Source organism: Alosa alosa, chromosome 1, assembly GCF_017589495.1.
Source record: "Alosa alosa isolate M-15738 ecotype Scorff River chromosome 1, AALO_Geno_1.1, whole genome shotgun sequence".
Lineage (NCBI taxonomy): Eukaryota > Metazoa > Chordata > Actinopteri > Clupeiformes > Clupeidae > Alosa > Alosa alosa.
This window is the reverse complement of record NC_063189.1, coordinates 10,772,907-10,800,406: the sequence shown is the minus strand read 5'-3', so window position 1 is coordinate 10,800,406 and position 27,500 is coordinate 10,772,907. Positions and strand designations below refer to the sequence as shown.

Sequence of the window (27,500 nt, the reverse complement as noted above, 5' to 3'; positions counted from 1 at the left end):
GAGTAAAGGCCAATTATAACATCCGTACTGAGCCACTTGCTGGATGTGCTCTGTCAGGTGCTTTTTGACTTCAGTGTCAACTAACTCTCTGCTGCCACTGGGCAGTCAGACACACGGAGGCCTAACGCCAGGATGAACATTTCCAGCAACTAATTGCTATACAGATGCTGCAACTCAATGTGCTTGTTGGCCATCTGAGATCATCACATTATTGACCAAGAGAGATGTAATTGCCTGACAGATGATTTTATGGGACTGTGTTGAAACCTCATAACTGCAATGTGATTAGTAATGAAAACACAGACTTTGTATGGCCTATATGACACCTAGCATACATAGAAACATTACAGAACATTGATATATAAATGCCAGTCATTGAACCATTCTTTTGAAATAATCCAGCAATCACACACGTCACATGTTCCTTCATATGTACAGATAATCGTCACATGTATCCAGCAGGAGCAGGAAGCTGTCAGGCTCATTACAGAGCTTTATGCGATGCATTAGCCTCTAACGTAACCAAGAAAATGACCATCCAGCGCAACAATCCCTTTCCAAATCAAGCAACGTTAATGGCCTATTCACTCCTGATTTGTTTAAATGGGAGTCGTGTTCCTACTCTGACTCTATTGACGTAATGGCGGTATTGAGAAATGGCCTGTCGCAACAAGCTTCTTCACAGTGATGATCACATGTTTCACAAGCAAATCTCTCCCATGCCTTGTGTCCTGTATCGAACAAGGTGCATATCTATGTATGTAATCAGCGCACACGTACCACCACCACCCCCCCTTCCCCCGCCCACTGTACAGCAGAAGGAGGAGAATAAATCAATATTACAAATGCAAAATTAATATGTAAACCATCAGTCACAGCAGTGATGAGATTACTGTGGTTTCGGGCAGTTTCAATTATAATCAGCATACCGCATCCAACTTGTATTCTGACTCTTTAGTGTGTACCATTCGGTTTTATTCTGGCTTGAATTCTAGATGACACTTCACTTGGATTGTCCTCTTTTTTGAAATCTCTAAAAAATCTGTTGACACTCTTAACTACAATTTATGGTCAAGGTAAGGTTAAGGTTAAGGGTTGGGCTGATAAAGGTGCTGTTCAGTAACTGTTCAACAACCATTTTACATATTGAACTTAAAGGCCCTACCTTGCACCCGGCGCAAGGTGGTGCAAAGCGCAACTTAAGCTTATTCTTATCTAACACTCAGTCAGTAGCAGATTGCTTTTACTTTTATTAAACCTTGCGCCCAGGAGTGGTCTGGTGCATGATCCAAAAATCGCTATCTTACACCCTCTAAAAATCATTACGCCTCTGACCAAGAAAAACCTGTTCTATAGCGAAAGGCGCATATAAAGCACAGCTGAAGATGCACGAGATGTAAGCAGCAACTCCTCTGCAGGATAAATATCCTAGAATTTTTATTTAATCATTCGAACATTATTGGGGTAAGTGTTGCTTTTTTCAGGATTTCGATGGTAACCTTGTCAATCAATAGTGAAAGTAGTTAACTCTGTAGAAGTGTTTTGTCGTTGACTATGAGACCACGGTGAAGTTAGTTTCACTTTGCCTATGAGTTCAAATAATAGACGAGTGCGGAGGCATGAAGGCTATACTCTGCTAGTCACAAACAGGTTTTAGTAAAGCATGGTTTAGTGGAATACCTGTTCCATACGGTCTCGCGTGCAAGCAGACTCCTTCAAATGCGACTATCAAACTATCAAAATACCAATGTGCTGTTTGAAGTCACGCTGCTTGCTGTTAAAGGTAATGACGTTGATGGTTTAAAGGATGTTACGCCAAAACACACCCATGACTGATTAAGAAACATAAGAACAACCTTTTTGCGCCAAGTGTCCCAACGTTTGATCACATAATCGCGCCATTAAATTAGTGAATGTGGACTGGCCACAACGTTAATGCCTATACATTTTACGCCTCTGACCATCCGTTTCTGATCGCCAAAAAAGCTCTGCGGGTGGATTATCCAGGTAAAGTGTTACCAGATTCCATTGTGGCGTTACATGAGAGCATTGGGATTTGGGCACATGAACAGTCAACCTCACTGACGTTCCTTTTCAGAGAGTTCCAGAGAGTTCATGCTGTGTCAGTGGTCTGACTGTGGAGCCAGGTCCCAGGTCTTGTACAAACACCCATAAAGCCCTGGAACTCTGACACTCTGCTCAGTGTGAGAGCACACACACACACACACACACACACACACACACACACAAACACACAAAACAGATGGAGATTGCCCTCTTCTACCCTAGTCCTGCTTTCCACTGCCTGGCTCTGTGACACTCCAGAAAGAGAAAATAAATAAAGCTGCATCCTGCCACGGTGGCTAAGTGATGGCCTACCCCATTGTGAGAGACAGAGGAGTGGGGAGGAGCCCAGAGGAATTGTGGGGGTGGGGGTGAAGGGGGGTGTATGGTTTTCGGAGGGCTCACAACAAAAGCCCAGTGTGGACAGTCCTCTAGTACCCAAGTGCATTGTTGTCCTTATTTACCATTTTTACAGAGGGGCCTGGGAGGGAGCAGAAGGAGGGGCCCGAGGGGCAGTAGGGTGGTGGGTGAGAGTGTGTAATTACCCCAGTAGGGGGCAATTATGCTCACACTGACACTTTGATCCTCCTGATTGTGCATTTGACTGGCCAGGCAATCGGCTACTTTCCAGACCCACAGCAGCCCCGTGCCTCTGCTCCGCAAACACACCCCTCCAACAAAACAAAACTCAATGATACCTCAATCAACCACACTGCAATGCAAAAAGCTTTCAGTAGCAAACCACTGAAGTGACCCACACATAGAACAGTTTAGGCTAATTGATAGGTGATAGTGATAGGTGGTGTTTAAACTGTTTGTAGGCCTTCTGGGGGGAAAAAAAAAATAATCCTGTCATCTAACGGTCTTGATTTTAGACTTTATCAGACAGAACATGTGCAAACTAATAAAATAAATTGTGAGTAAGATTACAAATTTAAATTACTATTGACCTGTAATTAACTATTTTAAGACATGTCTGTGGGAGAACTATCCTCTCAGCCTTCAATGTTATCAAAAGCAATATGTAGGCCAACACACATCACCTTACACACCAAGCCACTATTCACCTGAGTTTGGTGGCCTGATACAGGCATATCCACTAATATACTCACTGGATAATAGCATGTTCACTTTACTTCATTCAGCTAATTTTTCCACTTGAATGTTCTCTCAAATTAATGAAACAACCAATACTATATACAATCAATAATAATAGCAATTCATAGTGCAATGCCTGGTAATGGCATGGACAATAAGCCCACCACTCAGCAGAGAAGGGGGGTAGGACTTTTGTACAACGGCTATTTGAAAACGGCTCCTTCCCCTAACACTACCACTACTACATCTGTAATCAGTACACTCCAAATCAACTTCCTCTCAAAGATTGGCACTTGTAAACTGAAAAATAAATAAATAAATAATTGTGACAAATTGTGCCACATTATTATTCCCTCATTCGAGCATTCGAAATTTTATGTGATACAAGTTTACTATTTAATTATATGTAATTATTTTATGTCTTGAGACAAATGACGGCTACAAAAACTCACTGAGAATTAACAAGACAAAAGAGGCACAGACTTTCAATGACAACAGAACAGAATGGCAATTTAATATCTAATCTAAAATATGAAACATATATTAATATTTGGGCCATATTTCATATTGTGGTTTAAGATTCTATAATATTTAAAATGGGATTATATTAATGATGTTTAAATATACATTTAAAAATTGAGTTATCAATTTTGTTGTGCTCTGTTGAAATTTAGCAAGCATGTGCAATGGGATCTCCTTAAATATGTAAAAAGCAGAAGACTGTAAAATGTTTACTGAACAAAAATACTTTCTAAACAATACTCTCAAAAATACTTTGATTTCACGACAATGCATTTGGCTTACTAAAACTGGACTTTATCTAACCATGTTAATCTAATACAATCTATGATTATGTTCAACAATGTGTGATTACTATAATAACTGATCAAGGAAATTAGTTCACTAAATCAATAATTATCAAATACTGCCATCTAGGGGTTATTGCCAGTAGTGAATGGACGCCTCAGTGTCATGAATACACACTTTGAAAAATGACCACAATTTATCTCATCATGTGAACACAGATTAATGCACCAGATATGTGCTGTAACATACCATGACAATCTTGCATTTGGAAGTAAGTGAGAGCAGGGCATATTGTCAGCATTTTTAGCTTTTCTCTCAATGACTGCGAACGATACAACATCAAAATGTAATACCTAATCTTGAGCACATATTTCATATTAATTGTATTGACATATAATATTTTGTGTTCCTTTACACATTATTCATTGTGTACATGGCTTTATTTGATCTTTTACCCTAAATTAAATTCAACACCATATTGGAACATAAAAAGTGATCAATCACCTTTGAGAAAACAATATGCCAAATAAAGCCTTAAAGTGAAAATAATGACTGTGTCTACATCTAGGACTCATTGGAAGAGGTTTGGTCTGCCAGCATCACTCAAAGTAATAATTTTAGTAAAAAATAAATTCCCTCCGGCCTCTCCTGAGGTAGTCTATGTAGTATGGGCCTTTTGCTGTATCTGTATCTGTATCACTGAACCCCAGAGGCCTTTGGTGGGCTGTTTGAAATCTGTTCAACACAGACCAGCCGGAAACACTACTAGTCTCATCTGATCATGAATCGTTTGCATGGTTAATGTGATGGAATGCTAAATTGATTGTTTGTTGTCCTCTTTCTTTCCCAAAGTTGACTTAAGACATGTTCTTTCCTGTCTGTACCGGCTGCTTCTCTTCTTTGCCCACATAGGAAGATGTTCAAATGCTGAACCATTTTGCAATAAACCAAATGAAATGACCCTAGTGATGTACCCTAGAAGTTGGGAGAAAATCTGCTAGGGTTTTAAATAGTCATCACATGTGACAGCTTGTCCCCTGCATGGTCACTGTGATTCACTTCAATTACCCGTAATTAAAGCCAAATCACAAGGCTAGTTCAACTTAGGACTGTAGTAAGAGCATAGAATCACATACTAATAACACTTCTAATAATAAAATAGTTCATGCAAATACTCAAAAAAAATGAGAGCTGTGCTAAGGTAAGAAAGATGTTGAGTCATGCGGTTGTCTCACAAAATGCAGCTAGATTGCAGATTTGATGTAGATTGCAGTTCGGGATTGTGCTCCCTTGGAGAAATCAAGTGAGTCAACTTACCCACGAGACAATTTACCGCTCTCTCACCTAACATCTGATTGCTAGTCTTAATTGAAAACACAGATCAACACTGGCCTCTGGTGTTCGAGAGGAGCACTGCAACATCCCAATGCTTCTCTGCACTTTATGGGCTATACATGCAGTCACATGCAGTCAATATGTACCTCACACTTTATGCATCTTCTAGAAGAAAATGACCTAGAGAAAATGACCACTACCAGTGACCACACATGTTATTGTGATATCACAAGTCATACATAATAAGTATGTATGAATAAACTAGAAATGCATGCACTAAGAACAATGACTGACAGCCTCCTTTCCAAAGTTCTAAATGAGAATGGAGTGACTGTGTCAATGCAGTGCGCTGTTACCTCATGTAGGCAAATGCCACTGGTCATCAAACTATACAACTCTTCCAACTACTGCACAATGGTATTTAGTCAGATCACATGACTTAGCAGTATGGGGGTGTACTTACCCTGTGTAATGCAAAGAGATGTGTCAGCACCACTCACCTGTTTGATGGGTATGGCCCTTCCACTGCCTATGCTGTCAGTTTTACTGTCAATGCTCTTTGACTGCTCACTGGCTTTCCGCGACTGCAAGGAAACAAGACAGTCAGTCGGTCATGAGAGCATTCTACTGACACTCAGTGTGGAGAAGGAGGGAAAAGTAGAGGAGAGGAAAAAGATCAATATGAGCAGTGTGTGTGTGTGTGTGTGTGTGTGTGTGTGTGTGTGTGTGTGTGTGTGTGTGTGTGTGTGGGGATGTTAAGCAGCCAGATAGGTGCCAAGAGTGGATGTTGTGGTGAGAAGTAAAAATTCAATGTGTGAAACAACTCATAAAAAAACATAACTAAATAGAAAATCAAAATAAATGAAATAAAATAAAATTAAAAAGTTGATCTTGAGAGGCTTAGAAAGGGACACACAGGCCAAACGACAGCACACAAAGCAGCACACTGACGTGCAGCAAGAACAGGGAGCACAGAGAATACACACCAGGACAGACAAGTAGAACAAAACAGAAAGGAAACGTCCCCAACACATACCCAAACAACAACAAACAAACAAACAAACAAATAAATAGACAAGAGTCATGACTCAACCCTGACCAACTGTGGGACTGTCCCACTTCAACTATTTTTACCTCCCTTCAAAATGGCCATTTTGTATAGGTACCCTGACTTTTAACATCTAGCAACTCATTGATACTCATTTGACAATTTCCATGGAGGGTAAGCATACAAGTTAGAGTTAGGAGGAGAACAAACAGAAAGGTTATTAGTATGGTCATTTTTTGCAGGACACCCATGTGACATGTCAGACAGTCCCCTGCAAACAAATACATTGTTAGGAATTCTGGACCTTTCCAAGCAGACATGAGAGAAAAGTTAGGGTCAATGATTCATCAGGAGCATATCAAATAACTGAGCCAGAAATACAACACATGGAAAAGTGCAGTGCAGGTCCACAGTAGCTGGAAACACACGGTCACCAAGAAGCTGTCCCAAGAAAGAACATCCATTAAAGAGAGGAAAACAACAAACATGTGAAATTGGTTATCACAGACAGAACAGACAAAACCCACAACACCACCCCCACCCCTTCCCACAACAGATACAACCAGACACCCGACATCCACCCACCCAACCCACCTCATCGCTCAACAGTCACACCAACCATACAAGACGACTGGATGGGCTCACTCAGAACAGGATGAAATATGGCCACTCACCCATGGATTGAGATCTGGGCTCAAAAGTAAATTTGCTCTGATATATTTTTCAACATTTTATTATTGTTTTTTTCTATACAGACACCATACAACTCAAGTCACATGTTCACTTTTGAAATATTCAACAGGCTTAGCCAAACATTGCAGTTCCCACAAAAGAAAGATAGGACAATAAAAGGCGCCATGTATTATATATTTCATATAGGTATATAATATACTTTCTATAGAATACAATTATGTAATTAAAATTCCATACAAGATATACAGCAGTCTATGTCAATTTTTTGAATGATATAAAAGTGATTCTGAAACAGTTCATAAATCTTGGACACAAAACCTTTACGGAAATAAACTAAAAATAAATTATTAAAAATAAAAAGTATGACCAAAACAAATAAAGAAACCACAAATAGACACTACATTCTTACAGGTCGGTGCAAACCATGATTGCAAACACTTATCATGAATAATGCCATACCCCTTCCTTTAATTTCTTTAATTTCAACTTCCCTATTCTATTTTTATGAAGGCCTTCATAAAACATCCTGACTTGGCTTTTTATCCTTTCAAGTTTGTTTCTTTTTAACCTGCCATAAAATGCCACAAGGCCAAAAAAATCAACCATAGTTTAAAACGAACGCACAAGTTTGACAAAATTTAGTTTAAATGTTTTAAAAAAGTAATAAAGAAACATGTCCAGTGTATTACTTATGCAGTAGCTTGGTTAGTGGTATGGTTGCATGACTAAAGCAAAAGTTAGCATGAACTGAGCTTCAATGTTGGAGCAGACACTTGTGTATCCACATTGATGGTCAGTTCTGGCCAACCACCATGCAAATTTGAAACTGTCGTAAATGATGGAAACTATGCATTAATGCAGCAATAAAACTATAACAATGCACAGACGTAGCATGGTTATATTTTTTTGGCCTTGCATTTGTCATTAAGTGTTCTTTACATAGGTCACCTTACATTAACTTAGACGCTCAACTTCCCGCCAGAAATTGAGCTGACATCACAGAAAAAGGCAAAAAAGAAAGTTGAAGTCAGTTTAAGAAAAAAAGAAAAGAGTAGAAAACAATGAGTGACAGCGAGCAACTTGGCATGTGTTGTCCTAGAGTCCTCGTGCTTGTTTATGGCAAAGGCAGTGTGATGTAATGTCTTATGTTGGGTCTGTCCTTTTCATGGTCAGAATGTTCCCAGGGGTGTAAAGGTGTGGTTTAGCACAGTGAGAGAGCAGGGGTGGGGTGGGGGTGCGGGGGGGTTCAAGGGGAGGGGAGGGTAATAGGGTGTCAGCATGGGGGTCTAGGGGTGGTGGTGGGATTTAGGGTTTGGGGTGCAAGGGTTCGAGTGATAGTCCAGGAGCTTCGAGCTCACACGCTACCTTAAGTGCAACTGAAGGCTTTGCTTCTGCCGATTCTCAATAAAAACAAACAAACATGGACAGTCTTTGTTGACCACTGAGCAAAATGCCTTTGTAGTATCTGTTTGGTGTTCCCTACTGTCAAAGGGTAACAAAATGGCTGCCTAGTGAAACCCTCACCAGGGCACATGCACATGGGGGAGGGGAGGGGTGGGGTCCAATCACACACACACACACACACCCCCTCCGCCCTCAACTAATGCTTAACTCTGAACTCTTTTTGTGGTGCCACAGGCAGAGGCATTAGCCTCCTTTCCAAACACTGGTGGCCTCCTCCCAATAGGGGGCTCTTTTACTCAGAAGGGGATGGAGAGCCCTTGTTGATGGGAGGCAAGAGGGCAGGATTGACATGAAGTTGAGGAACGAATCTGGGGATATTATACCCTAGAAATCCAGAGTTCTCGCGAGAGCACAATGGAATTGTCTCTGCGAGACACTCTGGCAATAATCAATGATGCACGTTACTTTTTCCCCTTGCATTCCGGGGAACCAGCTAAACTGATGAAGACAGCGCTGTAACGTTGGAGGACAGTACACATTGGTCGTAGTGTTATCTGATTGCGTCGAAGTCCGAAATCATTCAGAGTAAACATGGTCTAGTGTTATCCAATTGCGTGCAGTGAGATTTTTAAATGCATGCTTGTTGCGGCCCCTCGAGTTGGGCCATTACATTGTTCGTGGCCAGACCCTTAATCTTTCTAAATTATCAGGGTCTGGATTTTCCAGGCTAGGGATATTAACCAAAAACAAGAGAGTTTAGCTTAAAATTCCTTCTCTTCTACTCACTTTGTTTTTGATATGGACTTAATAAGACTCCAACACTCCTCCATATGAAGAGGCAGAGATTCATATCAAAAGAAGGAAAAAAGCGACATGAGGGGGTGTTGCCATGGAGGCTAGGTAAAGTGTGACTGGTAGAAGGAACAAAATTGAGAACATCTATGGGTACTGGGACTCAAGTAAAAACAAGAATAGCTCTGGAGACAAGGGGAAGAAATAGGCAAATGGGAGAGCCTAGGGCCATCCGGTATCCTTGGAAGCACTGTTTTAGTATTTTCTTTTCCTATCCTGCTCTGACATCTAGTGGTTGTTGTAGACATGGACAGGGTTTGTGAGCAACAGTACACACGAGGATACAAAATGTTCAATAGTGTGTAGAGAGACTGAATGGTATCTACAGGGTAATACTCGCCTACTTGCTCATGTTAGCAATGCATGCTTTGCATGATCTATTTGTTTAGTGAATGCAAAATATGCTTTATGTGCTATGTGTAGATTTGGAACAAATAATCAGTAATCAAATAAAATAGTACATTTGATCTGCAAGTTGAAAATAAATCACGTGGAGCAACAGTTACTGGTCAGCTTTGCATTGTAATTTGGCATGTAATTCCTGCTGCTTTGCTTTATGTCATAAGCTATGTGTGCTAAAACATTGTGTGGTGTCCAAATTAACTTAAAGAACATTAAGGCCACTCTTACAACAAACTGACTAGTATAAAAAATACCCAGGTATATATGGTTCACATCATAAGCGGTGCATCAGACAAATGGGGTATTGACAGATTTCTCACAGAAATACAAGTGAGGAACTGGCATAATGACTGCCTGAAGCATATTGGTACTATTTAATTCTGCATATTACTTTTTTCTTTCAAAATGGCGAAATGTCTACAGTAATTTAAATAAATAAAACTACAACAAAGCAGGTGGGGCTTAGTCTTTTGCTTTTTTGTTAAATTTCCACCAAGGGCGATGCTCAATTTTATTACAATATTATTTTAAATTAAGTTATTTTATTATTCACTCATTCACTCATTCATTCATTTTGTTCTTAAATCTTGAAGTGTCGTTTGTGCTCAGATGAGGCCTGAAGGCCACCGCCCCGCCCCTCCCACCCCTTCCCAACCCACCTCTTCTCCTCTCCTCTCCTCTCTATCTCTCCCTCCCTCCCTATCCTCCGTCTCTACTCCCTGTCTCCCTCCGAGCACCACTGTGCTCCCCCAGCCCTCTGGACCCGGCTGTGTCCTCTCAGAAGGTCATGAGCTGAAACTCCCGCTCGGCCTGCCACTCGGGCACCCACACCGGGTAGGTGGCGTGCTTCTGCGGCTCCATCACTCGCACAGGCACGGGGACGGGCACCGGCATGGGCACCTGGGCGGCCTCGTGCCTCTGGTGGTGGTGGTGGTGGTGGTGGTGGTGTTGGTGGTGGACGGGGCTACTCACCACCTACAGGCAGGGAAGGAGGTAGAAGAAGAGGACAGGACAGGAGGAGAGGAGAGGAGAGGAGAGGAGAGGAGAGGGGAGGCTAGCACAAGGCAAAGGGACGAGTGGAGAAGAGAGGAGAGCAGCGGATCCGCCTCGGCCGCCGTACCGAGCCGCCAGAACAGTAGAGGGGAAGAGCAGGGAGGAAGGGAGATGTGGGGGCATGCAATGCGACGCCTGTCCCATAGCAGACACCAGCTAGTGCCAGGGCTAGGCTCCAGATGCATGGAGTGGAGAGGAGAGGGTGCAGAGAGAGCAGGGAAGGGGGGGTGATGTGCTGGTGGGATAAGGCAGCGCAGGACAGGGGGGTGGGGAGGGGCCTGTGTGCGGTTGTTGGTGCGAGTAGGGGTGGGAGTTTGAAGGGGGTCGATGGGTGTTCTCACCCGAGCGGGATCAAATGGAAGGGATCAAAGTTTCCCCTTGGCATACCGCTGTCAAATGTGCTTTAGAAACAAAAATAAAAACAACAATAAGAAAAGAAGCGAAAAAACAAAAGAAAAAAGATCAACACATAGGACTGAAATTCATGAAGAGTGCAGCCCCTCCGCATCAGGGAGTTCCTTTTATGTTCATCCCCTTGCCTTTCACTTGTTCCATTTAGTTTTGTTTTCCACACTCCATCAGCGTGCATGCGTGCGTGCGTGCGTGCGTGTGTCTACGAGGGAAAGAGATGGGAAGGGGGGCTGAAGTACGGAGCTGGACATTTTGAAACTCTTGAGGAGGAAGGAAAGGAGAGAACAGAAGAGAAGAGGAAGAGGAAGAGAAGGAGGAAGAGGAGACGTAGGAGGAGGAGGAGGAGGAGGAGGGCGGCTTTGGTTAAAGACATAAGAGCTCGGCTGCGGCGCCCCCAGATAGCGGAGGCTGACTGGTGCTGGTTGGCGCAGGAGTGTGGCAAGGCGTGGGCGAGGCGAGACAAGGCGCGGTGGCAGGGGCGTCTGGGGCGGAGGAGGGGTGGGGGGGGGTTCTGTGGCGGTCAATCAGTCAGGGCTCGCGGCCCTTCCCCCAGCGCACACCCCTCCCAGAAAAAACTCTTAGGCCAAGCCCTCTAGTAGTGCGAGTGCGTGTTGCTCTGCATCAGCTGTCGCATACTTACTGTGAAGATGTTGGAGCGGCGCTTGGACTGCTTGCGGATGGGCGTGGGCGTGTTGGAGGCGGCGATGGTCTCGATCCGCATCTCCCGCTGGCCCATGCTAGGCGTGGAGGGCACTGAGGACGAGTAGTCGTTGAAGGCACCCCCACCGTTAGCCGCCTGCACACACGCGCACACACACACACACACACACACACACACACACACAGACAGAGCAGGAGAGGGAGAGGTGGAGAGAGATGAAGATGTGGGGGAGAGAGTGAGCGAGAGCAAGAGCGAGAGAGAGAGAGCGAGAGAGAGAGGGAGAGAGAGCGAGCGAGAGAGAGAAAACAAGAGAGAGAAAGTTGGAGATGGGTTGGATGAAGCAGAAAGCATATGGTGTTTTCAAAATGAAGGCAAGGGAGAATTTACTGTTACTGCAAGATAAACAGCAACACACAAGGCACAAGATCCGCTCTAAGTACATGAGCGAAGCATTACTACACAAAAACACTCAAGACTGACCATTACTTTACAGAAATTCAAAGCATGCAACATTTACAGTATTTAATGTATATGGATTTTCTAAAAAAAAACAGCAACAAAAAAAAAAATACACACAACCCCCTGACCTGCCTGGTGTGTGTATGTGTGTAGGGGGTGGTGAAGGGTGAAGGGGGCTTACCTGATTGATGTGGACAGAAGGGATGGACGCAGCGGGGACAGATGAGTGGCTGGGGGAATTAGGGAGGGACTTGCATGGGCCAATGGAGAGCTGCTGTTTTTTCCTCAGGGCCACCACCTTCTGGGCGACTGCAAGTCAGAGGAGGAAAGACACCGCACAGCTGTTACACACACACATATGCGCACGCATTTGGACTTAACTCATGCCTTGTCTCATGATGATACTGGCAGAGGCGGACAGAGTACACAGCTTCATTACTTGAGTAAAAGTACAGATACCCTTTGCTATATTTTACTCAAGTACAAGTACAACAGTCAGATGTCTACTTAAGTAAAAGTACTGAAGTACTTGAGTATCAAGAATACAAGAGTAGCCTACATTTTCTAAATATTGCATCACCACTGCCACAGTGCTTACATTTATGTTATTACAGAAACATCCTACATGAAGTTATGAAAAATGTTAATGTTAATACCTTGGAGAATGTAAAAGGAATTGAAAGTAAAATCAAGTCATTTTCATCTTTTTACCATGTTGCCAGGGATGGGCAGTATTTCTAATACATGCGTTTAAAACACGTATTTCAAATACAAAATACTATTTTGTAATTGAAACACTTGAAGCGAAAACTATCGTTAACTTGTTCAGAAAATTTAAATAGTCTGGCGAGGTGGAGCCACAGGTTGGCACATTCCCGCTGCGTCTTCATCAATTGTTTCGTCCATGGTTTCATCTCTTATCTAAATCTGACCATGGAGTTGACTTTGGCGGACAGCTGAAGGTGATTGCTGATAAGCTGTCCCAATCAGTGGCGCCTGCACAATCCAATCACGTTTGAGAGGGAAACAACAAATTGAGGGTTTCCGAGATTTTTTATTTTTCCCTTTTTTTGTAGAAGAAGTATCGGGTACTCACAGTTATGGATAGAAATGTAGTGGAGTAAAGAGTACAATATTTGCCTCTCAAATGTACTTGAGTAAAGTCATGAGTACTCCCCAAAAATGATACTTGAGTAAAGTACAGATCCCTCAAAATTGTACTCAAGTACTGTACTCAAGTAAATGTACTCAGTTACTGTCCGGCTCTGGATACTGGGCTTATGAAAGTACCAATTTATGCAGAACCCCACAGCTCAGTGATTCAGCACAAACCAACTAACCCTAATTCCAAGGTATGGGAATTGCCACAAAGGCGATAATATGATATGGTCTCAATATTTGGATGAGATGATATTATTGCGGTCTCTCACATTTTACAATATGGCAAGTTTTTCTCATATATTATATTACATTTCACACACAGAGAGTCTGTGCAGTAAATTGATCTCAACTCTAACTTCGTTTCCAATGTCCACTGTGGCACAGGAGAAGAGCGAGGTCATCTAATGGACTTCAGGGACCATGTGATCAGTGTGGGCACATGCACCACAATAAAACAAAATAGAAATAAATATTGCAATAGAAGGCACTGAATCAATAAAATAGAGCCAGAAACACTGTGTTACAATAGCATGGTACATTTTTTTTCTCTCCAACCTCTTCGAAATGACATTTAAACATACTCCCACACTCGCCACGTCTCTTCGCTGACTTCCCTACTTGCAATGATATGGCATTCAGCAGAATAAATCGCATGAGGTAGAGTAGAGAGCACAGCATGACTAAGCAGTCCGAGTGGCTGATTTGTCATGCAGACAGAGAGAGCAGTCGTTAGCCTCCACAGCCCCTTCACCAGGCTTTGGGTGGGCTGAAGTGACAGCTGAAACATGAGTGAGCTGAGTGACAAAAAGGAGGAAAAGAGGACAGAGAGAGAAAGAGAGAGAGAGAGAGAGAGAGAGAGAGAGAGAGGGAGAGGGAGAGAGGGAGAGTGATCAAGAGAGAGAGATAAAGAGAGATTGACGGAGACAGACAAAGGGCAAGAAGAGGAGGAGCAATGCAGACATTTATGGCAGCAATGAGATGGCAAAAAAAGTAGAGGAGACTTGCAAAGACTATTGCGCTCATAGGAGTAGGATGGTCTACTGACAGCCACAGAATAAAAAAGCTGTGGATATCGAGAGAAAGAGAGACATGGGAAGAGCCAGAGAGGGATGAAACGAGAAACAAAAGGCAAAGCATTGACGGCCCCTACTCGCTAGAAGAGCGTGAGCTGGTGTGAGATAGTGAATGAGGCGCCAGCACCTCTGCATTATTTAAATGCTGCCTCAGGATGCAATTACTGTGAATCGGATGAAAACTCCAGATGCCATCACAAAACAATGGCACTGAGCACCCCCCCACCCCCCCACCCCCCTACCCCCCTTCGTCACACTACCAACCCCTACACCCAAGCAGCTCTGAGAAGAGACAAGATGGTCTTTAATAAAAAACTAAAAGGAAGAGGCCTTGGGGTTTTCTAAAGTGACCTTGCATGGGCTTTCTATGTGAACAAGCAAATATGAATTAAAATGGGGCAAGAAGAAGCAACATCCTTATGCCGTGTAGTGCTCAATGGTCCATTCTAGAGGAGATGGAGTGAATGGAATTACGTCACCACCAAGGTTCTCCTGAAAGCATGGCAGATACAATTGCTGAAATGGCCTTCCATGGGCCAAGGCAAGTTTGAAGGCCACGGCCCTGGAAGACTCGTTCCACGTTGAGGCCGTAAGTGGAGCAGGTCTCGTAGTATGTGGAACGCTTCAGGTCGTTGGAGAGCTTCCGGGCACGAGCATCATCAATGACCCTGGGGTTGGTGGCGCTGATGGCATCTTGAGGAGACAGAATAGCAGCTTATGTGACATTGGCATAGACCATAGGAACAAGCAGATATGAATGACTCAATAAGTTGATCTTCCTCATGGACTCAAAGGTCAATAACAGCCTTGTAATTCATATATATGTATGTATATATATATATATATATATATATATATATATATATATATATATATATATATATATATATATATATATATATATATATAGAGAGAAAGAGAGAGAGAGAGAGAGAGAGAGAGAGAGAGAGAGAGAGAGAGAGAGAGAGAGAGAGAGAGACATTGGATATAGCTAATTATTTAAATAGAGAAAATACTTATTCTAAGATGTCATTACATTAATTGCTAATTTATTACAACTTTGGTAGAAATAATGCATGGTACACACTGTGGAATACCTACATTTTACAGTTTTGTATCAATGAACTCAATTGAAACATCAGTTATATATTCTGTAGTGAGCTTTGTTGACATGTTGTCATGTGGGGTGTGTGTTTGCATGTCTTACCTTTATGCATGACGACCAACACCATGGGCACCTCATTTGTATTCCTGTAGCTAGACAGACGAGGGAAGTAGTTGTAGACTGTCTGGAAACTGATCTCGTCCTCAAGGCTGAAGACAAATACCACAGCATCCACCCAGGGCAAACTGTCCAAGACAGGCAGACGGAACATCACCACATCATCACATGGTAAATGCTCTGTGTAATTTACACTGAAGTAGAGCCACTTGATATAAAACACTGCTTCTGATATGTGCAAACCTGATCCACTAAGAATGCAAATAATAACAATAATAATATAACACTGTTCATGATTTATATTAAACACAGATATGCAGACCTGCTTCCCTCAGAAAACCCACATTTGTCCTTGCTTCCATGCAAGGTAATCAGCAGCCCGTTAAAATTATGTGTGAAAACAAAGGTATTTCCATTGACCACCAGTGGAGGGCAGTGTAGCTGCAGCACCAGCACTGTGCTTAATTCCAATGCATTCCTACAGAAAGGATCTGAATGAACAGTGCCATCGATCAAGTGAGTTTATTACACTGGTGGTGCCTACTCACCCTAGAGACATTGGAGCAAACCCACAGGCCTTAACTGATGCCGACAACTCACAGCAGATGCCTGTCACAATTTAGGAGTACTAATCTGACTTCTACTTTTTTAACACACACACGGACACACACACACAGACAGAGAGAGAGAGAGAGAGAGAGAGAGAGAGAGAGAGAGAGAGAGACATTGGATATAGCTAATTATTTAAATAAATACTTATTCTAAGATGTCATTACATTAATTGCTAATTTATTACAACTTTGGTAGAAATAATGCATGGTACACACTGTGGAATACCTACATTTTACAGTTTTGTATCAATGAACTCAATTGAAACATCAGTTATATATTCTGTAGTGAGCTTTGTTGACATGTTGTCATGTGGGGTGTGTGTTTGCATGTCTTACCTTGCGTACCGACCAACACCATGGGCACCTCATTTGTATTCCTGTAGCTAGACAGACGCAGGAAGTAGTTGTAGACTGTCTGGAAACTGATCTCGTCCTCAAGGCTGAAGACAAATACCACAGCATCCACCCAGGCAGCAAACTGTCCAAGACAGGCAGACGGAACATCACCACATCATCACATGGTAAATGCTCTGTGTAATTTACACTGAAGTAGAGCCACTTCTGATATAAAACACTGCTTCACGATATGTGCAAACCTGATCCACTAAGAATGCAAATAATAACAATAATAATATAACACTGTTCATGATTTATATTAAACACAGATATGCAGACCTGCTTCCCTCAGAAAACCCACATTTGTCCTTGCTTCCATGCAAATCAGTAATCAGCAGCCCGTTAAAATTATGTGAAAACAAAGGTATTTCCATTGACCACCAGTGGAGGGCAGTGTAGCTGCAGCACCAGCACTGTGCTTAATTCCAATGCATTCCTACAGAAAGGATCTGAATGAACAGTGCCATCGATCAAGTGAGTTTATTACACTGCGGTGCCTACTCACTCCTAGAGACATTGGAGCAAACCCACAGGCCTTAACTGATGCCGACAACTCACAGCAGATGCCTGTCACAATTTAGGAGTACTAATCTGACTTCTACTTTTTTAACACACACACGGACACACACACACAGACAGAGAGAGAGAGAGAGAGAGAGAGACACACACACACACACTAGTCAAGTTTGTGGAGTTGTGATGATGAGAATTCAAGCCCCAGCGTTTTCCCTGAGCCACCTGCGGGGGAGATATGTAATGGAGCCCCTTCATTAAGGAGTCTAATTACCAGGGCCACCAAAGGCACATACAGCTCCCCATTAACTTCCACTGGGGGTGCAGGCCAGTGTACAGACAGCCCACGCCCCACATGATGCATGCTGCACTGGTGCAGCTAAATGTGCCACTTTCATTAGACTGCTACTCCTCGTGAAGACCAGCTATACAGATGGCACACACAGGCTCTCCTTTCCACCTTCGGCACGCATGCACGCACACATGCAGACAAACATGTACACAAGGACTGCAGCATGCCTATCCCCACTACACCTTGATAATGACCTTGTTAATGACTAGTACCAACATGGCTACACTTATAAGGCTGTTATCGGAGCTTTTTCAAAATCAATTTAATATTTAATTGGGAGAATCAGTGTTTTTGTTGAACTCTCGGTGAGGTACCAATAGTTCAAAAATGACTTTGAAAAATGACTGAACTAGAGAGAGAGAAAAAAAAAAGTCTACCTGTAGCTCTGGAGGTCCTCCTTCATCTCTGATCAGAAGCAGGTAGCTTTGTCCATCCACAACGATCTCCTTTTTAAATCGGCCCCCTGAGAGAAACAGACAGAGAGGGAGATGAGAAGAGGAGGAGAAGGAGGAGAGGAGTAAAAGAGTGAGGGGAATAATGACAAAGAGGAGCAGAGAGACATATTCTCAGTAAGATCTGAACGTCAAAAGATCTTTAGAATATCCATCAAGGCATCTGGATTAAATGGGTTAGCAAAAGGAAAGCATTTTCAAGATGGCTGAGGCGTCAATGCCTCCTCCCTGCTGCTGAGGTGTGAGCTGGCCTGAGAGAACCAGCTCATTTAATGAATTTAACGAGGAGCCTTTTCTTCAAATCCATCACACTCCATCTATTCCAAACCTTTTTGCCGAACAATCCTCTCCTAGTGACCCTAGCAGCAGTAACAGCACTCAGGCACAAAGCATTCATAACACCATGACAACAGTCGGTAACTGAGGCAACCCCTTCTCTAGTGACCACTGGCCCCTAATGAAGCTGGGCGGATGGCAGACGCTATTTAAATTTAGTATCCTTAAGAGGCCATGACTCAAATCACACCACAAAGTAGTCCAAGCATGGACGGGGTGACCTGTGGAATCACTTGTCAGTAGAAAGAATAAAAGCAAGGCAGAAATGGGTTGTAAAAATACGCAACAAGCTCTGCGTCATTTTGATGGGTGGCTCGTGCTTTTTGTCCAGCTGGGCACCCATCCTCTGGGCCTAATATTCTGACTTCCCACTAGTCACCCACTCGCAGCAGGGCATCAGCCAAAGACATGTGCGTGGTGGGAGGAATACGCTCAGCAGTGACAATCGCCAAAGATATATACCCAAATATATCCTGGAAAGATATAAAGGAGACCATCAGTGCTCACAGCTTTGGGTGTTAAGTCCCCGATCACCGAAGAACCACAATTTCTCTGAGTTTTATCTGAATCAGGATTCTTTTTGTTTTGTAATCCCATTGTGAGTGATGTGTCGCCAAAGAGCTCGCTTAGCCTCCACCACAGAGACGAACAAAACATCTCCCACCGCAATGCAATGAAGTGATAATCTACATAGTAATCCCAAACAGAATGAAGAGTAAAAACTGCAGAAAAAAGACAGAGAGAGAGAGAGAGAGAGAGAGACAGAGAGAGAGAGAAAATCTCATCCCTTTGTTCGTGTCTGCGTTCAAGAAAAGTGTGTTGGCCTCCAGCCTCTTCCCCTATCTTTGTCTCCACTTCCTTGGCCACAGGCTCCAAAAGCACAGCCTGATGAAACCCACAGCCCATTGAGGACAGCTCAAATTAAATAGATTTTTTTTAACACATCTGAACGGGGACAGACATGGGACATGGGCATCGGAGGGGAGATCAATTTCAGACAGCAGCACTCTCTCATCTCTACGAATGGCGAGAAAAATGAAAGACATCTGCCTCGACTTAATTCTGTATGTGGTGAAAGGAAACGGCAGCTTTTGATGGTATTCTCATGTCTGGAGGATTTCACTGATGGAGCTGCGTAATCTGGCAACAAAGAGAGTGCATTAATAAAGCAACTAAGATGAAGGCTGAGTTATGAAAAGACATCAAACAGAACCTACAGTATGAGGGTCTATGAAAATGAACCGTGTTGCCCATATGTGGGACTGGTTACTGCAACACTCAACACTACTGCCAGTAATTGCCTAAGAAATTACTAATCAAAGAACACTATTTCTGTAGTCAGTATATACACTTAAATGGTACAATTACTGTCAAATACATTAGATATGTGAAGTGCTTCATAATTATAATCAACTTCTAAGCCTACACAAATTAATACCTCATATGACCATCACATGACACAATGAAAACTCACAGTTGTCTAACATTAATGTTTCTAACATTAAAACCATCATTATTATTGCTTCATTAAGGCAGCATGACCCAGGTTTCCAGCAGCGCACCACTTTAATAGGGCGTGTCTGAATTCTCAAACAAAAAGCACTGCCCTTGCTTCAAACACACCTTTGACAGCCCATCAGTTGGCACTCCAGGCACTTTGTTCAACCAGATTGGCCCAACCTCTCCTTCTCCGAACTGAACAAATGGCTCCATGATGAGAAATGACACCATTATTCAATGAAGTACTCAAGATGGTTCATGGCTTATGAAAGCCAGTTGTTGAACAATCATGAAATAAGCACTATATAGGGAAGTCCATATCTATTTGTACTTTAATGAGGCCATTTACAATTCACTACCCCACTTTCTTACATTGCAGAGTTATCGTCTGAGTCAAATGAAGACAAAACAGCACAACAATCAATTGGCCTAATGCTGGCAAACCCATTTCTGCCACAGAAAGTATCTTCAAAGCAGATGTCATGGGTAGTCATATACAAACATCCAAATTTCTCTACCTGACTCATCATCAGCCATTTTAGCCTGTCTGTACTGTGTGGCTCGCCCAATCATGTCAGTTTGAGTGAGTAACACAGCATCAAATGCACCCCTGCCTGACCTAATTTTCCTGTCATTTAAAACACCATCAGTTCTCAGATAAAAAAAAGAACAGTGCATTGTTTTTGTTATAATCTTCAGCATTAACTACAGCATGTTTGGAGTACTGCCAGTAGTTCACCTGGATTCAACAGGATTGTAGGACTGGAGTTTAATCCCCCAACACAGGAAAAGTCATTTTGCAAAAAGCCTTATTATGAAAGGATTATGCGTTTCACCCCTCAGTCGGGTGAGAGAATCTGAAGCTTGAGAAGCTTTGGGCTGTACAGCAAGCAAGCGGTTTACACAGAAAGCCTGCAATAAAGGTATTTATATTCATGGCACAGGATCAAGACTTCTGAAGATATGGCATGATATAACAAACACATATACACACACACCAGACCATATGAATGGAATCACACACACACACACACACACACACACACACACACACACACACACAAACAATATCGGCAGGACACACTTACAGTTGTCATAGCAACACTGTTAGAATATTAAAAAAATTACAACAAAAGTATGAATCATTTTTTTTAAGATATGTAGAGCCAATGTACCAACTGATGTGTGAAAATAGCAGCAGAAAAGGCATAGATGACAACAAAAACAAAAGTTAATTTGAAGCCATCCATCATTCCACAAAACAATATCCCTTCACAGTCACACTACTACACATAAGAAGGGAATGATAAGTCAAATTACTCTCCGTCAAGACTAACTAAAAGAAATCTTCCAGAGTACATGAATAAAACCTCAGCCTGCAAATGAGTAGCGCAGTAATGAGGGAATGAGCAGGCAATCGGTACCAAAGCAATGATTCAACAAAGCTCGCCTCGTACCTCACATCAGCACCCCTTTGAAAACAACATCGAGAAACACCCAAGGAACGATAATGTCGAGCACAGATCTGTTTCTAAGGTGGGAAAATGTGATTGTAAGGGTCACAGTAGATACCTCAGATTAATTGCTAGAAGCCATTTGTCCAGTAGCTAGGGACATTAGAAATTCCAAAAGAAAAAGGCTTAGTTGGGTAGTCAAACCACACTTAGATGATTAAATACATTAATCATTTGGATTGGTTTATTAGAACATTAAATTCCTCAAGTTCAAGCAACATTTCAAACCTAATTTCACATTTCAAAATCGCCTTAGTTCCAATTTTATCTTCAGTAACGGTCAAGACAACGTGACTTGTGTATAAAACAGCACACCATCTCTGACTCCTATCGGCAGCTTAATCTTAGCTTAGCTCCTCTATAAACCCAGAAGGGACTCTGGCTTACAGCCTTCACTATCTCCACTATCTCCTTTCATCTCAGATGAGACCACTGAAAACCACTCTGACTCTCCCTGTGCAAAACATAAACTTGGACACTTCTCAAAGTAACGTCCTTACCCACACACAGTGTTACTTCTTCTTTGTGCCCATTTCCTGAATATGGGGATCAATAAAGTATCTATCTATCTATCTATCTATCTATCTATCTATCTATCTATCTATCTATCTATCTATTTCTCAAACATGCACTATTGACATTTGCATATGGAGTTAAAGGCACAGTCAAGTTCAGGGCTGTTCCTCCAGCTACATTGTTGAGAGGTTGTCCAACCAGCTGAAGGGACAGCAGCAGACCCCCACCCCCAGGCTGTAGCACGGACACACGTCAGATAGGGGTCAGGTGCATCAGCCGTCTGCTGCGGGTTTATTCCACCCCCCACCCCCCCTTTGTCCAGGTTGCTCTGCTTACCTTCAGGTGACTCCTCCTGAACATATGTTCCTGTCAGGTAGCGGTGCACCAGGGCCGACTTCCCGCTCGAGAGGTTCCCCACGATGCCCTGCCAGACGACAGCAGACAATGTTTACACACACATCCGACAAGCTCTCGACAGGACGCTATTATTAGCGACCGATGTTCTGTCCATGGCACATTGACCTTTTGCATTTGGAGGCCTGTGCTTTGACAGTGAGGTGAGGGAACAAAAGAATGTTGAGAACGAATGGCATTTACGTCATAACCCTGATAAGTGCGCCAGTGACAGATTTGTGAATCTCTCATTAGGCATGCAGTCACCGTCAGCTTTGGTCAAAAAAGGGGTCTTTGGGGTGTTCATAAACTGAAAAATTGGGGTAAGTCTGAAACACAGTGCTCAAGATTTGTATCGAGTGTATTAAGTTTTTTAAATAGTAATACATTAGCATAGTTTCACAAGATGGGAACCAGCAAAAGGCCATCTGTACATTCACATTCACATTCCCTTAACTCCCCTGCTCCCATCACTTTCAGCCATCTCTACCTGGGAAATGAGGGAATCACAGAATCACAGTCGTCTAATAAAAAACCCTCTCCTCTCTCCTGAGCAACCAGGCTACTTTTGTCCCCCCGAAAATCGTTGCCCTCTCTCTGCCAATTTCCTGCCCCGCTGATGTGCCTCTGACCCATTCAGCTTCCTACTGCTCAAGTGGCACACAGACAGCATTGACCGACTGTGTTCCTACCGGTCACAGCTCCTCAGAAGCAGCTGGAGAGAATGAGAGGAGGAGACAAGAGTGAGGCCACTCAGTGACTGAAGCAATAGGATGCTTTTTTTGCTCTTTTCTTTTTGATAATGTGAAGATGTATGTTTCTGGGCTGATAGCATCTTGGATGCTTCCAGCCCAGAAACTTACATCTGGACTTCCATTAGACTAGTACAGTGGTTCTCAAACTGGGGGTCGCCAAAAATATTGGAGGGGTCGCGAAATGATTTGCAGTCTGGATTAAAGACATTTTTGTAAAGGTTTTTAGTCAAAGGCTGCCATTGACTTGGCCCATGTTTTTTGGGGGATCGATTTCCATTTCGTGGAAAATGCCCAAATTAACTGGCAGTGGCGACATGTGATAAGTAGAGAAGGGAGGCACTCATCTACAGATGGTGGGGATCCACTGCTATGACCATGAGTCAGCCTACGGGTAGTAGTATCACATTAACCCATCAGCAATTAATATTGAGTATCTTTCTAAATTAAGTGAGATAAAGTCAGATTTATTAGGTTTAACATGAAGGGGTTCTTTAATCAATTGCTACATTCCAGCAACACACAGGGAGCTTCACATAGAACCCTTTAGCCACTTCCAATTCTGCCATTAGTTTGGAAAGTGATGACTTCAAATAATCAGTGGCCAGGTTTTCACCATAAAGCTTGGATTTCATAAGGAACATATGCGCTAACGATACAAATGCAAGTGCTTCTGTGTGAAGCGCTGCATTCTGACTCTAGTCAGTCCACTTAACTGCACTGTTTACAGCAGACACTCTAGGCAGCTGTAGTCTCTAATGAAGTGTGTCCCTGAACGCCTAAACACAGCAGGGAGAGACAAGATGGCTTAACACCCTTCAACCCAAAACATCCATCTGATGACCAAAACGACTCCCCACAACAAGAGAACAATGGCAAACACTAATGATGCGTCTCAGCATAGAGCGAACCCTACAGCGCCAAGCTCCATGATCGCATGACGACATGCATGCGAGAGCTGGAGAGTTGGCAGCAGACTCATCCGAGGCTGAGTAAAGATTCTGCATCCAACCAAACCCACTTTCACCACGCCCCCCTCTTCACAGTCATCAGTGCCCGGGGGAAGGGTGTGTGGGGGCTGGGGAGAGGTGGGCAGCAAAGCCAGACTTGTGGGGGTGGGGTGGGGCGGAGGGGGGCATGTAACTTTTCCACTTTCAGGATTACCGTCAACCTAGGTGGTTCCCACAGGCTGGGGTGGATGAGCCCGCGTGTCTAAGGAGAACAGACTCCAACACGCAGTCGGCCTACTCTTCAGGTCTCCCACCACACCACACCGCACCACACCACACCGCACCACGACGCCTCCTCCCCTCTCACTCTCCTCAGGCCGGAGGGCGTGGGTGGGCCCCAAGTGTACGCTTGGTGCTAATTACAGAGGAGATAGCTGTGTGTGCAGTCTTAAAAGTTGGAGGAGGACAAAACAGATCCAACACAGCCAAGTCCTCCTTAAGACGGATAATAGAGTCTTGTTGTAGGAGAGCCGTAACTTTAACATGAGTAATAACATAGACTAGAGAAAAGTGGCAGAGAATGCATGTGATCGTACAGATAGGCCAAGTGAATCTAGACAATAAGTTAATGCTCTTTGTTAGTTTAAGGGTGTGACCTGGAGGCAGCTGTGAGAGGGGATAGAGTAGCAATCCTTACTGTGTATACAGACTGACTGAGATAAGACACTACACTACGACGATCACAAGATTTAATCTTTCACTCTACTGAATTTGAAAATGAAAGGTCATGCTTCACATTCCATGGCATTTTGTAACTCATAACCATGGCATTCATTCGACTAACTTATGTTTAATAGTGGAGCTTAGATATGACTGAAAAATCAGCTTTGCTGAGCAGTCATCTCATTGTTTTATTGAATGCATTTATCTAATTTCAACTGCCGATCTTTATAGCATTTTTAAGAAGTACAGTATATAGCTATTCAGCAATAGTTAATGTTCTTTATGTATTCTGTGCAACCCAGCCAAGAGTTAAGCCATAAAGGCAAAATACAGAGTCAACAGCCAGGACCAGGATTGCTTCCAAATATGTCTGCCTGTTCCTCTACGAGGAGGGTGAATGATCTTATAGGCAGCATGGTGCCATGGGATGGCAGAATGTGATGGTTATGTGCTACAGTGTATGACCGAGGGGATATTTTACTTCACCCTCATTTGCATCCTTCCATTTTACATTGTACAGCTTATTTACATAAGAGAGTATGTGTAAATAATAACAAATGCAATTACAACAACATTCATAAGTAGCTAAATTATCATACAATATGCATTAGTATGCAGAATTTGTTTTAGCTTTTGGGCCAGAGCTGAGTGCCTCAGTAGTATTTTCCCCCCATGTGAAGGTTTCATCTTCTTCAAACACAATAAATGTGTGTTGATGTGATGCAGGGAGCCAAAGCTTGTTATCGCTCATTCACAGGTTTGCACACAGGTACGGAAATTCTCCTATCCATTACTTCCCTTTCATGACCAAAACTGCTACCGTCCAAATTTCTTCATTCACAGCCAAGAAGTATTCTTGGTGGATTTCATGCTCAAACTATAACAAACATAAAATGATATCTGGTTGCGCTACACCAAAATATAAAATCCAGAATGTTCTATTTGATGACATTAACATATCTGTGTAACTGCCTAATTTTGACATTGTTTAATTTTAAGTTTAAGAAAACTTACCACTTTGAGCTCTGGTACTGACCGACTCAATGTCCATTCCTGACTGTTGACAAAGGAGTCTGAAAGAAAAACAGAAAGAACAGAGATCAATGATAGGTGCAGCTAACACACAGGAGAGTAAGACAGACCGCCATATAAACCTGATGTTACTGAGAATGAACAGTCCTACAGAGATGCTTTTTTGCTTTGTACACATCTTCAACAAAAGATGTTCAGGATTAGCTCAAACAATTGAAGGTATGAAGGTCTGCAAAGAAAGGTCAAGTTGCACCACTTGCACACTCTTGGGAGAAAAAGGTCCATGTTGTTCATCACAAACAGCTTTTTCTATCGTGACCTTTTGGTAAATTCTATATTTTCTTCTATCATAACAGTCATGCCAACCCAGGCCAGGACCTTTTCAGATAACTATAATATATGACATGGAAAGCAAGTAGCTAGGCCTACAGTTTTGGAGGTGAGGGCTCAAAACCTGTATGTTCCTCTAATTCATGAATTACGCCAAAACTTTTTTGTTCACTCCATCAGGAGCTGAAACCAGTTGTCTTGTATGCATATGTATATAAACAGGATGTGTCACTCATTGAGTTTTTGTCATTGAGACGAGGTGTTTAGAATGAAAGCCTTGAGCTATCCACCATTTTAACAGAAACTCAGACAAGGGCATGAATGAGCCGCAGTCAAAACAAGAGGACGCCTTCAAAGCCCAACACCACCATATTTTCATTCAAGAGGCATTGTTGCTTTTACAAGGATATTCTGGGCTTGTTGCCTTCCAACTGCAGTCAAATTCCACCCCTTTTACAATGGTGAGGCTCTCAACTTCACTAAATTCAAGTAAAACATGACATAAACCAGAAACCTAATACACTTAAACATTTCCTTCCTGTTGCAGACGTCTGAGTAATGGGTCACCTGATACCATCTGAGAGGTGGTTGTTAGGGAGATGAGTACTAAGCAGTCAAGGAGTGATTCCAATGACAAGCTAAAGGGATCACAGCCTCTGAAATGCTGCTAATAACCAGAGCTAAGCTGAACTGAGATAGGTCCCGTCAGCCAGAAAGACCTAAAGCGATGTCTTGAGAACAATAATGCTGTTTACGACCAGTGTGCATCCGTTTGGTTCCTTTCACAGGAGGGGTGTGTAGCATTAGCCAGTGATCAGAGCCAAACCCAAATTCATCAGCAGCTGGTTCAGCGTGTCTTTCGGTACATGTTGGGGCCTGTCTGCAAACACTGTGCCTGCGCCTATGCCTATATTTACTGCTGTTCACACTGGTAAATATCCACTTGCTCTTTGCTGTGCTGCTGAAACGAATGGGGTGACCTGTGGTAAACTTCAATCATTAGAATATCAAATATCATATAAAATATAAAATATAAAATATATTTTCAGATTCGAGAAAGGCTTTCGATAACACAGACTTGATTCCAAGGCTTTTCTCTATTACAACGCGGCACATTTTGTCTGCTCTTTCAGCATTGAGCCAGTAGCTTGCTAAGGCTGTGGAGTCATCATTAGCATCAATCTCACCTTACAAATGAGCAAAGGCTGGCAACTCTCCTTAGTGAAACACTCACTAGAGCTGACATCACCACCCACTGCACACTACACTAATTGAGCAGGCCATCTCTGACAAACAGGCCAGCAGCTGAAAAGCATCCAGCAGGCCATCTGGGAGTCAAACATGAGTGGAGAGGTTTGCAATCAATAAGTATCCTTTCATCCCCCGT

At 42.8% G+C, this 27,500-nt stretch overlaps 1 protein-coding gene across 1 annotated transcript in view; it reads right to left on the bottom strand.

The window, feature by feature from the left end:
- The window catches only part of agap3 (ArfGAP with GTPase domain, ankyrin repeat and PH domain 3), a 130,103-nt gene that overhangs the window by 45,738 nt on the left and 56,865 nt on the right, over positions 1-27,500 (bottom strand). Inside the window, exons 2-9 of the mRNA XM_048259638.1 lie at positions 25,766-25,824; positions 22,270-22,357; positions 17,993-18,078; positions 16,691-16,832; positions 15,080-15,214; positions 12,469-12,596; positions 11,808-11,963; positions 5,805-5,888 (exon numbers count right to left, since the gene is read on the bottom strand). Coding sequence (XP_048115595.1) covers positions 5,805-5,888; positions 11,808-11,963; positions 12,469-12,596; positions 15,080-15,214; positions 16,691-16,832; positions 17,993-18,078; positions 22,270-22,357; positions 25,766-25,824 — 878 coding nt within the window. The remainder of the gene's footprint in view (positions 1-5,804; positions 5,889-11,807; positions 11,964-12,468; positions 12,597-15,079; positions 15,215-16,690; positions 16,833-17,992; positions 18,079-22,269; positions 22,358-25,765; positions 25,825-27,500) is intronic.